The 12,171-nt window shown below is 39.4% G+C and overlaps 1 protein-coding gene across 1 annotated transcript in view; it reads left to right on the forward strand.

The window, feature by feature from the left end:
* The window catches only part of RFK (riboflavin kinase), a 20,216-nt gene extending 13,211 nt beyond the window's left edge, over positions 1–7,005 (forward strand). Inside the window, exon 4 of the mRNA XM_073345118.2 lies at positions 181–7,005. Coding sequence (XP_073201219.1) covers positions 181–311 — 131 coding nt within the window. The 3' untranslated portion in view covers positions 312–7,005. The remainder of the gene's footprint in view (positions 1–180) is intronic.
* The last annotated feature ends 5,166 nt before the right edge of the window (positions 7,006–12,171 follow it).

A 12,171-nucleotide genomic window follows, 5' to 3' on the forward strand; every position in this document is an offset into this window, starting at 1 on the left:
TTTGATATGGGATTTCCATCCTCTGCGCAGCTCTAAAAAGAACATTGTCTCTGAACCTGAACTGTTTACTGATAGCAGTCTGTTTTTTCTGGGTCATATGCACTCTCTCTCAATATTGTATGGTTTAGTATTTGGTCTGAATTTTTTAAAAAATATAAAATGTAAACTTTCCTTTTGCAGATGCACTTATTTCAGCAATTCAAGATGATGTTGAAGAGGCGAATAGAAAACTAGACTTACCAGAACACCTGAAACTCAAAGAAGACAACTTCTTCCACATGCCAGAAAGCAAACTAGTAAATGGCCATTAAACAAGGTCATTTGTACACTTATTTTTACTGTACTCTTGTCTTTGGTCTGCTCTCATTAGTATTCAGCTGTTGTATCTGGTTAGTTAAGTGAAATCTGTGTGTGAACAAAACACTGTAAAACAGCTGTGTTAGCCTTCTTTGTTTGAACTAATGTATTATTAAATCTGTCATGCAAGGGAGTAGAAAGTAATGTTAAATTCTCCTTAAAAATCAACATTGTGATTCAGCATGTTAAATTGTTCACAGGTCTGATCATATGAAACTCAAAACCAAAGTTACTAGTGTCTTTTTGTCTATTAATGGTGTGTACATATTGGCTACAGACAAAAGACTTCGTGATGAGATTAGAGTGGACAGTCATTACTGCTTTCCAATTGTTTTTACATTTTCCTTATATCTGGACTTCAGCCACTAATTTACAAAATACCAATAGTGATCATGCTACAGGTTTGTCTGTGATGTGGAAATCATCTGTAGCAAGAATAGCATACTGTAGAGATTATATTTTTGATATGTTTTAGTAGGCATATATTACACTTGAAACTGGCATTAATTGAAATTATTTATTTTTATTTGAAGAGATTATCACTAGAGTAAAATAATTGCACTGTCTTCCATTTTAGTGACATGCTCCCTATTTTAAGCATTGCCTGAATCCTAAAATGGATGCTTCTGTTTATTTTAAAAAATACATATAAATCCCATCGTGCCAAATTGTGAGTTGGCTGATTTCATTTTAGAATAACAGCTCACTAAATTTAAAGTAATTTAAAGATGCTAGATCTAGGTTACTAAATTAAATTTGTGTAACTCTGATATTGCAAAGCAGATTGAAAACCGTCCTTAGTGCAAGAGATCTTCAAATGATGTGGAGCCACTGTAGCGAGACCTGTGCCCAGGCCTGTGCCCTTGTAGCCACCTAGGATGGGAAAGGGGACCAGAGCAATTGCGCGTTGGCTATTGACAGCTGCTACAATGGTACTTTGGGGCTGTTGCAGCTGGACATAACCAAGAGCAACACTGAGGCTGTTCTTTAGATTATGTTGTGGACAAAACCCACCCCAGTTGACCTGAGGACTGGGAAGTTAAGCCATTTTTATGTTTTACCCTTTCCTTGGATCCTGCACCAAATGCAGCTTGCGTGGTGCCAATGATTAAGCACACTATCAATCGCTATGTGAAGAAAAAAACAAAGCCGCTTTTGGGACACTATGTGAAGAGGATAAATTCAAAATACAAACATTTCAGTAAAAAGTAAATAATTATGGTTTCTCTTGCCATACAAGACATAAACATGCATACAAATGCCATATTATCTAAACTGTGGTTGTACTCCAAGCAGATTCTATAAAAATGGGGCTTCATATTTCTAGTCTGATTCCAGATCAAATCTGCTTCTTTTACAAATATGTGATTTTGTCCCTTCTAACTACTAGCCATGCAAATTCATTCTGGAGTCTCAACCTGGGGGTTTTGCATTCCTGATCCTGGGCTGCTCCTTGGGCCTAGAATGATGCTTCACGTAAGTTAGTGTGCTGAGGGCCTGTAATATACAGCTGTACCAAGGACTGCCCTGTGCACTGCAGTGTTGTCCAGAATCTCTGCAGTGCTGTGCTGTAACCCCTGCTTTGACACACCCCATCCCCAGCATGCCTTTTATTTCAGGGTTCTCAGAAGTCAGACTTAGAGCTGTCTTCCTCAGTTCCTGTGCTGGGAATCCTTACTTCTCTGAATACGGGCTTCTAGGTTCCCTTTGTGCTTCTCTGGCTCTGGCTCTCTCACGCAGTGTAAAGAGACCAGAGCAGTTGTGAGGATCTTGCCATGAGAATGAAATTGAATTCTTTGATTTGCATATCACCAATTAGAGATCTTGCAACTGGAACTTAACAGTCCTGTTGATATGAAAGAGGAAAGAATCTAAATCGGTTGAGGAGGGAGGTGTGGTACATAACCACTTTTCAAAGTAAATAGTACTTGAGCTGGTCCTTGTTATCTTTTCAGAGTGCACACTGAAAATTCTTGACATAACTGCTGTCTGGAATTTTCCAAAGAAGTTTCAGAATTTCTCATTTGCCTTCTGTTCAAAGTTGGGAGAAATCACATGCAGTAGAAAATACTGTTTAAAAAGAATGGTTAATGTGAATGGCATTTTACTATAAGACTCAGTGTAAGCTGTCTTTTTACACTCTGCACAACAATTCAGACTTGTAAGTTGGAAGGAAGGGTATCTGTTAGGGATACATTTTAATTCAAATGAAGGAGTGAAGGGAGGATTTTCTTCTTGCATGAATATGTCCAGTTAATTCTGATATTTCACATTCCCCCTTTCTTTCCTGGGGGAACAAAATACCAGTTATATATACTATTAAGGAAAAGGTGTCGTATTGAAAAGTAAATCTGTTAGTTTAGGGTTTTAAAACTAAACAATTGTAAACTTTTTGCTAATGATTTCATGTGTCAGTTGAGGAATTGTTTACCATTTTAGGAAACAAAGGTGCCTTAAAACATTTGAGTACAATTGTTCATAACTGGTAACGAACACTAATGTCCAAGAATCATTTCACAATGTATAACCATTGCACTGAGCAGAGAGAACTTGAACTGCTAATTATATAAAACAACTGGAAGTGAGACTGATTTATATAGAGTAGTGTCTTGAGGTTGGTTTTTGAGAGCATAAATGTGTCTCAAAGTATCTCTCTGCCTTTGTGTTTTGTTATGTACTTGCTGGATATCAGTTATTTAAGTTTGATACAACTTAGTACAACAGAAGCTTTATGAACAGTTATATTTTTGTACTATATACTAATATAAAAGTACAAATCTTGTATTTGCTTATTCTACTGTTACAACATCTAAGCTAACTTTTAAAAAAGGAACTGTAGCTGGGTAACAGTTATATTCCTGTTTGTCTCATGTTTTCAGGTGAAAAGTCTTGCTTGGTATAAATAATTTTTACATATTGGTTGGCATGTTCTGAAAACATTGTCAACTGTTCACTATTTATGCTGCTTGTTTACTTGTCTTTCTTTCAGCTTCTACAATGAAAACTTTGTTCAGTGGTTTTCACTTTCAATTTCCCAGTGCTGCAATAGTTGGGTTACAAACATTGCAAGGGAAATGGCTTTTTAAAAATGTTTTAGAATTTTAAAAGAACCGTCAAAATACTTTCTCACAGTTTACATTTTGGGCCAAATATGAGTTAGTGTCTTTCTGAAATCTACTGCTGTCTTTGAATAAACTTTGGTCTAGTGTAGGGACCAGTCAATATATGTTTTGTTTTTTTCAAAAGGAAAAAAAAACCGAACAGTAGCTTTTAGGTAGGATAAAATTGGTATTGTTAGCTTAGTGCAAAATGTGTACATTTTTAGCACATGTTGAAAACTTTGAATAAAGTGCAATAACTGCTTGATTCTTTCTGCCTGATTTAAGATAGTAACTAACAATTGCTTATGTAGTTAATGTTCAACATTGAGAACCACTGGTGACTAGTAATTTCTAGTGTGTGTGTGTGTGTGTGTGTGTGTTACATATATAAAATCAACTTGTTAAAGTTGGGTTTTGTATTACTTCAGTTGACTCCTTTGCAGACAGCAGACCACTCTTTCTTGTTATGAAAGTGCCCTACCTATTTTTTGTGTTGAGGGCAATGAGATTGTACAAAAGGAAGAAAAATCCTGTTCACACTGCTTAGAAGTGAGGTTGTACATATGGCGATTGGTACAGCTACCATGCTAACTGCAGACCCATGTGCTTTGGAATCTTGCACCAAAGGTTTATTAAAATTCCAGGCTGTTTTCTAAGAGTCCCTGCAGACTCCACAACAACATGTAAAGTCACCTTTTATTAGCAAGTCTTCCTACTACAGTATTTGGCAAATTATATATCTTCACTTTCTACCCATCCCTATCATAAATTCTTGGGACTAGGTTTTATTTATTCACAGAATTTCTGTTGTCTAGGATTTATTGCCATGTTGTGTAACTAACACTGTACTCACCTGAAGCTAATATTACTTCCTGGATAGTATTTCCACAAGAACAGATTATATTTAATGAAAACCTAGTAAAAATTCACTTGGTCAAATCTTACCCTTTTTCGCATTGATGTAAATCAAAATTGATGTTTGCTGTTTCTTTTTTATATGGATGACAACAATGTCTCTTTCACTAGTGAAAACTGAACAAGTGATGGCTTAATTACAATTTTTTCTCCAGACTGCTAGATAACATTAATAGAGTTTAGTCCTTTATTTTATGTATTTAAATCATTGCCTACTACAATAGTGCCCTGATCCCTCATCTAGGGTCTGTAGGTTCTATTGAGAGAGAGAGCCCTTTTAAAACCAGAGACTCTTTTGCTTTCAGTGATGCTTTTCAGTGTCCGCCACAATTACCATCTAGTTTTGATTTTTTTAAAAAACATTCAAAGGGTTTAATCTGAAATTTAGAAGCACTAAAACAAACATGGTTGTGGTGATCAGCATTCTGTTACAAAACAAACAATTCAGGATTCAAATTATTTTAGTTGAAGGAAGATGGAGCACTTCAAAACCACATCTAGAAAGCAGCTCAGTTCTTTTACAAATCAGAATATGCCAGAACTGATCATTTGGGTGGTATTTTAAACTTTTCAAAGTGCTTAAGTGGCCTAGGAGAGTTGATAATGGAACTAAGAGAAAGATACACAACGGTGGATGTTGCACCAGTTAATGCCTAGGTGCCCTGGTGCCCTGCTTCCCTGTGAAATTCACAGCCCCAAACTCGATGCCCAGGCTTCCCATACAATGCATGGGGAAAGTTAAGTGCTTAAAAAAGGGATTCTCGGAAGCCAGCAAGATGAGCTGAGGGCTGCCTAAGCTAACCCTAAGAGGGGAGGAGTCCTGTATGTGGCAATCTTGAAGCAAAGCCCCCTACGGGCTGTTGCCTGGATGAAACTATTACCATGGTCAAGATCAGCTCTAAGACTCTTCTACTAGTGCATCCTTGTGCTTTAAATATCTACTGAAATGCAGAACAAGGATAAAAACATAAAAACATCGACCCATCTCCCATTGGAGACCACCGCATCACTTACCTCACAGTAGTACTTCAGATAGGAAGCAGTCAGCTCAGCGTGCTGCATAGATAGGCATCGGACAGCATGGATAGTTGTTCATCCACTGTCTTTTGATGGGATGCTCATGTGATCCCCCAGAGGGAAGCAGAGTAGCAGTCACGCATAGAAAACAAACCACAAATGCCATATTTTTCTCCCACAAGCTCAGTGTGGTGGCTGTTCCACTTTGTATAAATGCTTAGAGAGACATTGGGCCAGAGCCAGAGAGAGAGTGTAAACTGGTCATTAGAGCACCGCTCACCTGGGATGTGGGAGACCCAGGAGCCAGTCCTGCTCCAATGACTATTTTGATACATTCAAAGTGGAACAGGTTCAGTGGGAGAGATTGAGGGAACTCCACATCAGGGTATCCTGTAGCTCAGTGGTTAGAGCACTCAGAGGTGAGAGACCCCTGTTCAAATTATTTTTCCCCCTCAGGCAGAGGGGAAAACTAAACCTGGGTCTCCTATATCCCAGGTGAGTACTCTAACCACTGGGTTAAAAGTTTGCAACCTGAGCACCCTCCTACACACCCATCTCCTGGTTTTTGAAGAGGGCCTGATTTTGTTCAAGTGCTCTGAGCATGCCTAGTGGATCTCGCCCCATAGGGAAGATAATGTGGGCAAATGCCTGTCTGCTGCTGGTTCATGGATAGGCATCCAGACACCTAGAGTTAGGCAGACATGCGTTCTCGGAGGCAGAAATGTAAGGACCTAGAGAACTTTTACAGCAGAAATGCAGAGTGAGTTTAGGTGCCTATAGACTATCAGGGTTGGAAGGGACTTCAGGAGATCATCTAGTCCAACCCCCTGCTCAAATCAGGACCAATCCCCAATTTTTGCCCCAGATCCCTAAATGGCCCCCTCAAGGATTGAACTCACAATCCTGGGTTTAGCAGGCCAATGCTCAAACCACTGAGCTATCCCTCCACCTTGTATTAGATGGCATAGAGTGAGGATTTTGCAGATTACAGTGGTGCCTAATACTGGGACTTCGCAACCTGAGTACTTATGTGGATCTAGGCCTTTGTGTCCAGTCTGTTTCCGGTGTATGCTGTTATTAATAATGTGTTAGGCTCCTCCTATTTGTATTGGTCTTTCACACAATAATACAGGAGATAGATATTTTTAAAAATGGGTGTGAGGATTGTAGAACAAATATTGGCAAAGTCACTCAAAGGCAGCTGTACTACTTAAAAGTGCTCGTAAATAATTTGTGAAATGGACTTGATTTCAAGTGAACTGTGTGCCTTAAACAAGGTTTGTTCGGAAGTCCATAGGGGATCACAGTAAATAGAAATTCCATCATAATTTCTTACAGATTCCCCCAAGAAAAGCTGTACTAACCAAGATTAAATTATCCTTTTTATGAGAGAGGTGTGTTCACACTCCATACTAGTTCAGTTCTGGAACTCTGAAGATCAGAGCCCAAAAACAGATTGTGGTCGTATTTTTAGGAGTAGATTTGCTTTTAATTTGAGAATACAATGAAAATTCCAATGTCATTTAGTGAGAGTTGAAAGATGAACATTAGTTGAATTCGAAGATATGAAAATCCTTTATACATTCTAGTACAATATATATATATATAGTAAGAAAAAGACTACATTTTTCATAGAAAATGCTGAGATGTTTATAGCTCTAACCTATAGCAGCCTAACTCCAGTAAATGAACTCTCATATCAACTTTTGGAAATGTAATCATACAATATCTCTTCACCGCCCTCTGCCGGGTAAATTGAGTCGACATTGATTTGCTTACTTGTTGCCTGTAACTTAGAGGTCTGGGTTACAGAAAATTAAGTACAGGAGATTCTTCTGTATATTCCAAAAATAAGTGTGTAAAAATCCAGACAGGAAGATGAGGTGACTGTAGTTTTCAAATGAGGTTTGTGGATGATTGGTGTTCTGGAGAGCACTTCAAAGTGGTCTTTAGAGCCACGTTTATAGCAATGCTGAAGAACATGCAGCTGAACCAAAAGCAGTCCTGCCATCCTAGACTGTTTCATTCAACAGTCTTCAGACAAAGTTCCCTTATAGCCCTGCCCTATGTTCCTCTGCCTTTTTGGTGACTGAAAAGGAAATTAAAGCAGCTAATGCATGTATATAGCACTGAAATTCAATGACCTTGAGTTGCAATGAGATGCACAATCTACCAGAAAGAGGAAAAAGGACACACCATATTAGGACAGAAAGTAAAATTATATTCAATTGAAAGTGCAGGAAAAATAGAAGTGGCAAAAATCATGCCTGTTATAAATAATAAGATCACCGTAGTTGCACCAGGAATTAATTTAGTCTGATGTAGGAGTATAGACAGAACACATGGACAGAGCTACTCTTTCTGTAAAGTGCCATGGTATCTTTAGTGAAATTTTGTCTCATTTAAAAGACTACCTTTGATAGCCCAACATCTGCACTGCAATTAGACACCTGCAGCTGGCCTGTGTCAGCTGACTTGGGCTCGTGGGGCTCAGGCTGAGGGACTGTTTAATTGCGGAGTAGACTTTCAGGCTCGGGCTGCAGCCTGAGTTTTGGGACTCTCCCATGTGGCAGGGTCCTAGTGTCCAGGCTCCAGCCAGAGCCTGAATATACCACAATTAAACAGTCCCACAGCTTGTCAGCTGGCTTGGGCCAATCAGGGGTTTTTAATTGCCTTGCAGACATATGGGCTATGGAAAAAACATCACTACTTTCTGCAGTGCCTGTCTACTTGTCTCGGGGTTTTCTATAGCACCCACAACTGCAATTTCTAAGCACATCAATTTTCTGCCTGTTTTCTTTCTGGTATTAAAAATGAAAGACTTAAATATCAAATTGTGTATTGATTTCATTTTGAATTTGTAAGTAATGTATATTGGGCTTGTTTTACTGTACTGAAATGAAGAAAGACACAAGGGAAATTTAACAAGCAGAAGGACATTTTTGTTTAAACACAGCATAGATTTGCTATACAATCTGCTGCTGCAGGAGACAATTGAGGTAAGGTGATTTTTTTAAAGGACTGGAACTATACAATGATTACTCAGGGCTTGGCTACGCTTGCGAGTTAGTGCGCAGTAAAGGAGCCCTGTGTGTACTAGCTCACTTCCCATCCACACTGACAAGGCACATAGAGCACTCTGACTCCACGGCTAGAGCGCTCCTGGTACTCCACCTTGGCGAGTGGAATAACGTTTGCTGCGCCTCTGATGGAGCACCGCAGCGCCAGTGTGGATGAGGTATTGCATTACTGCGCTCTGATCAGCTTCCGGAAACATCCCATAATCCCCTTAAGTCAAGTGGACACTCTTGTCCTTGTTTTGAACTCGCTGTAGGAATGCAGATATGTCCGTTGAAAGCTCCGTTTCTGACAGCCAGCATGCTTATCTGCTCTGAGACAAAGCAACAATTACTGTGGAATGCTGTGTGTGAGAGAGAGAGGCGGGGGGATGAGGAGTTTGCTGGTGTCTGAACTTACAAGACAGCATGCTGACATGCTCTCAGCCTCCCAAAAACCCACTCCCCCCCCATACACACAACACATTCCCTGTCACACTCCACCCCTGACCCCCCATTTGAAAAGCACGTTGCTGCCCCTTGAATGCTGGGATAGCTACCACAATGCTCTGCTCTCTGTGGCCGTTGTAAGAGCTGCTAATGTGGCCACGCCAGTGTGCTTGAAGCTGTCAGTGTGGACAGACTGCAGCGCTTTCCCTATGCGCTCTACGAAGGCTGGTTTAACTCAAAGCGCTCTACATCGGCAAGTGTAGCCATGCCCTAACATTTGTAGTCTGTAAGGAGGTGTGCGTGTCTCCCCTTCTGACAGGGAGGGAGGCTGTGCCTCCTCACTGTTTCTCAAGCAGGGTGCAGCTCCAGCTAGTTGAGTCCACCTGGTGATTAATCCAAGTAGCAGTTAGTCCCTCTGCCCAATCCCTCAATCAGGGCAGTGAGCCATTAGCAGGCCTGGCCCACAATCAGCTCAAGCCTTAATTAGTCTCTCTGCCCCAGTCCCTCAATCAGGGCAATTCACAGTTTGTAGCTCAGACTGAGTCCGTGCAATAGAGCCCAGCAGTTCAGGGTGGGAAATTAGCTCTCCACTGGGAGTGACAGCAAATGTGCTCAGCAGATCTTTCTATACAGCACAAGACAATATTATCTGGGGTTTACCTCTCCACAGAGGGTGTGCACATGAGTGCTGAGTGAATTCTCTCACACAGATCTGACTGCAGCCTGTGTGCTGAAATGGGGCTTGAGAGCCTGGCACAACAACTCAGTGCAAGGGAAACCCAGGCTGGCAGGGAGGGCTGAGTGGGACCCCAGCACATCAGGTGGCAGGCATCCTGGACCCGGGGAGGAGGAGTTTCTAACCCGTCACAACATTCTTATAAGACTAATGCCTATTTTAAAAAAACTAACATATAGATGAGCTGGTTTCCAGCTATGAGTTTGTCAGTTCTTAGTTAACATCTACAGCCTTGGCCAGAGCTGGCACTTGGTTGGCCAGCATCGCAAACCTGATCACCTGTTCCCTTGCTTAAATCAGATAGTGGCTAAGTGCTCTGTTTCTGTTTGTTGGCTGTGTGTTCCCTGCAGTATTAGGAATTGGCTGGTGAAAGCACAATACAGAATTAGATTATATGATTTATTATAGGAACTCCCATTTTTCTAAAGATGAGATTCTAAAATGGGAAAATTAGTTCACAGGAAAAGAAAGAAAGAAAGATAATTGGGAAGTAAAGACCATGTGAAGAGGAAAAGGCACACAGCAAGAAAGGGTGCAGTGTTGGTGTTGATGTGGGGAATGAGAGAAGATTTGAAAAGGACAGATAAAAATGAGCATGAGAAAATTCAACGTAACAGACATCAGATGAGCACAAAAACTGAGTAATATTCCAATAAAACTAGTCATACAGAAGCTGAGAAGAGACTATATATAAGGAACAAAATCAAAAGAACTATTTTCCTTTTTATTCAAAGAAATGTATAATAAGGACACATTCAGTATATACAGTTACTCCCATAGAGACACAAAGAGAGTGAATTTATTGGAATTTTTGTCTCTGATATATAATCTTTTCCAGGTTGGTAGGGACTGAAATTTGTTAGAGCTTGATAGTTCTTTGGCGGCTACTGTGAAATGTGATCTCAGTTCATCTCCTAGAGAATAGGTATCCACATTCATTGTAACTAGGGCTGTCGATTAATTGCAGTTAACTCACGCGATTAACTCAAAAAATTAATCATGATTAATCGCAGTTTTCATCAGACTGTTAAACAATAGAATACCAATTGAAATGTATTAAATATTTTTGGATTTTTTTTACATTTTCAAATATATTGATTTCTATTACAACATAAAATAAAAAGTGTACAGTGCTCACTTTATATTATTTTTATTACAAATATTTGCACTGTAAAAATGATAAAGAAATAGTATTTTTGAATTCACCTCATACAAGTACTGTAGTGCAATCTCTTTATCCTGAAAGTGCAACTTACAAATGTCGGGGTTTTGTAACATAACTGAACTCAAAAACAAAACGATGTAAAACTTTAGAGCCTACAAGTCCACTCAATCCTACATCTTGGTCAGGCAGTCGCTAAGACAAATAAGTTTGTTTACATTTACGGGAGATAATGTTGCCTGCTTCTTATTTACAATGTTACCTGAAAATGAGAACGGGGTTTGCATGGCATTTTTGTAGCCAACGCTGCAAGGTATTTACGTGCCAGATGTGCTAAACGTTCATATGCCCCTTCATGCTTCAGCCACCATTCCAGAGGACATGCTTCCATGCTGATGATGCTCATTAAAAAAACATGCGTTAATTAAATTTGTGACTGAACACCTTGGGAGAGAATTGTATGTCTCCTGCTGTTTTACTCACATTCTGCCATATATTTCATGTTATAGCAGTTTCACATGATGACCCAGCGCATGTTGTTTGTTTTAAGAATGCTTTCCCTGCAGATCTGACAAAACACAAAGTATGTACCAATGTGAGATTTCTAAAGATAGCTACAGCACTCGACCCAAGGTTTAAGAATCTGAAGTGCCTTCCAAAATTTGAGAGGGACGAGATATAAACCATGCTTTCAGAAGTCTTAAAAAAACAACACTGATGCGGAAACTACAGAACCCAAACCACCAAAAAAGAAAATTAACCTTCTGCTGGTGGCATCTGACTCAGATAAGGTAAATGAACATGTGTCAGTCTGCGCTGCTTTGGATCGTTATCGAGCATAACCCACCATCAGCATGGACGCCTGTCCTCTGGAATGGTGGTTGAAGCAGAAGGGACATATGAATCTTTAGCGCATCTGGCACATAAATATCTTGCGACCCCAGGTACAACAATGACATGTGAATGCTTGTTCTCATTTTCAGGTGACATTGTAAATAAGAATTGGACAGCATTATCTCCTGCAAATGTAAACAAAGTTGTTTGTTTGAGTGATTGGCTGACAAGAACTAGGACTGAATGGATTTGTAGGCTCTAAAGTTTTACATTATTTTATTTTTTAATTCAGGTTTTTTGTACATAATTCTACATTTGTAAGTTCAACTTTCATGATAAAGAGACTGCACAACAGTACTTGTATTAGGTGAATTGAAAAATGCTATTTCTTTTGTTTTTTACAGTGCAAATATTTGTAATAAAAATAAATATAAAGTGAGCACGATACACTTTTTATTCTGTGTTGTAATTGAAATCAGTATATTTGAGAATGTAGAAAACATCCAAAAGTATTTAAATAAATGGTATTTTCTATTATCGTTT

The sequence above is a fragment of the Lepidochelys kempii genome, chromosome 5 (genome assembly GCF_965140285.1).
Source record: "Lepidochelys kempii isolate rLepKem1 chromosome 5, rLepKem1.hap1, whole genome shotgun sequence".
NCBI lineage: Eukaryota > Metazoa > Chordata > Testudines > Cheloniidae > Lepidochelys > Lepidochelys kempii.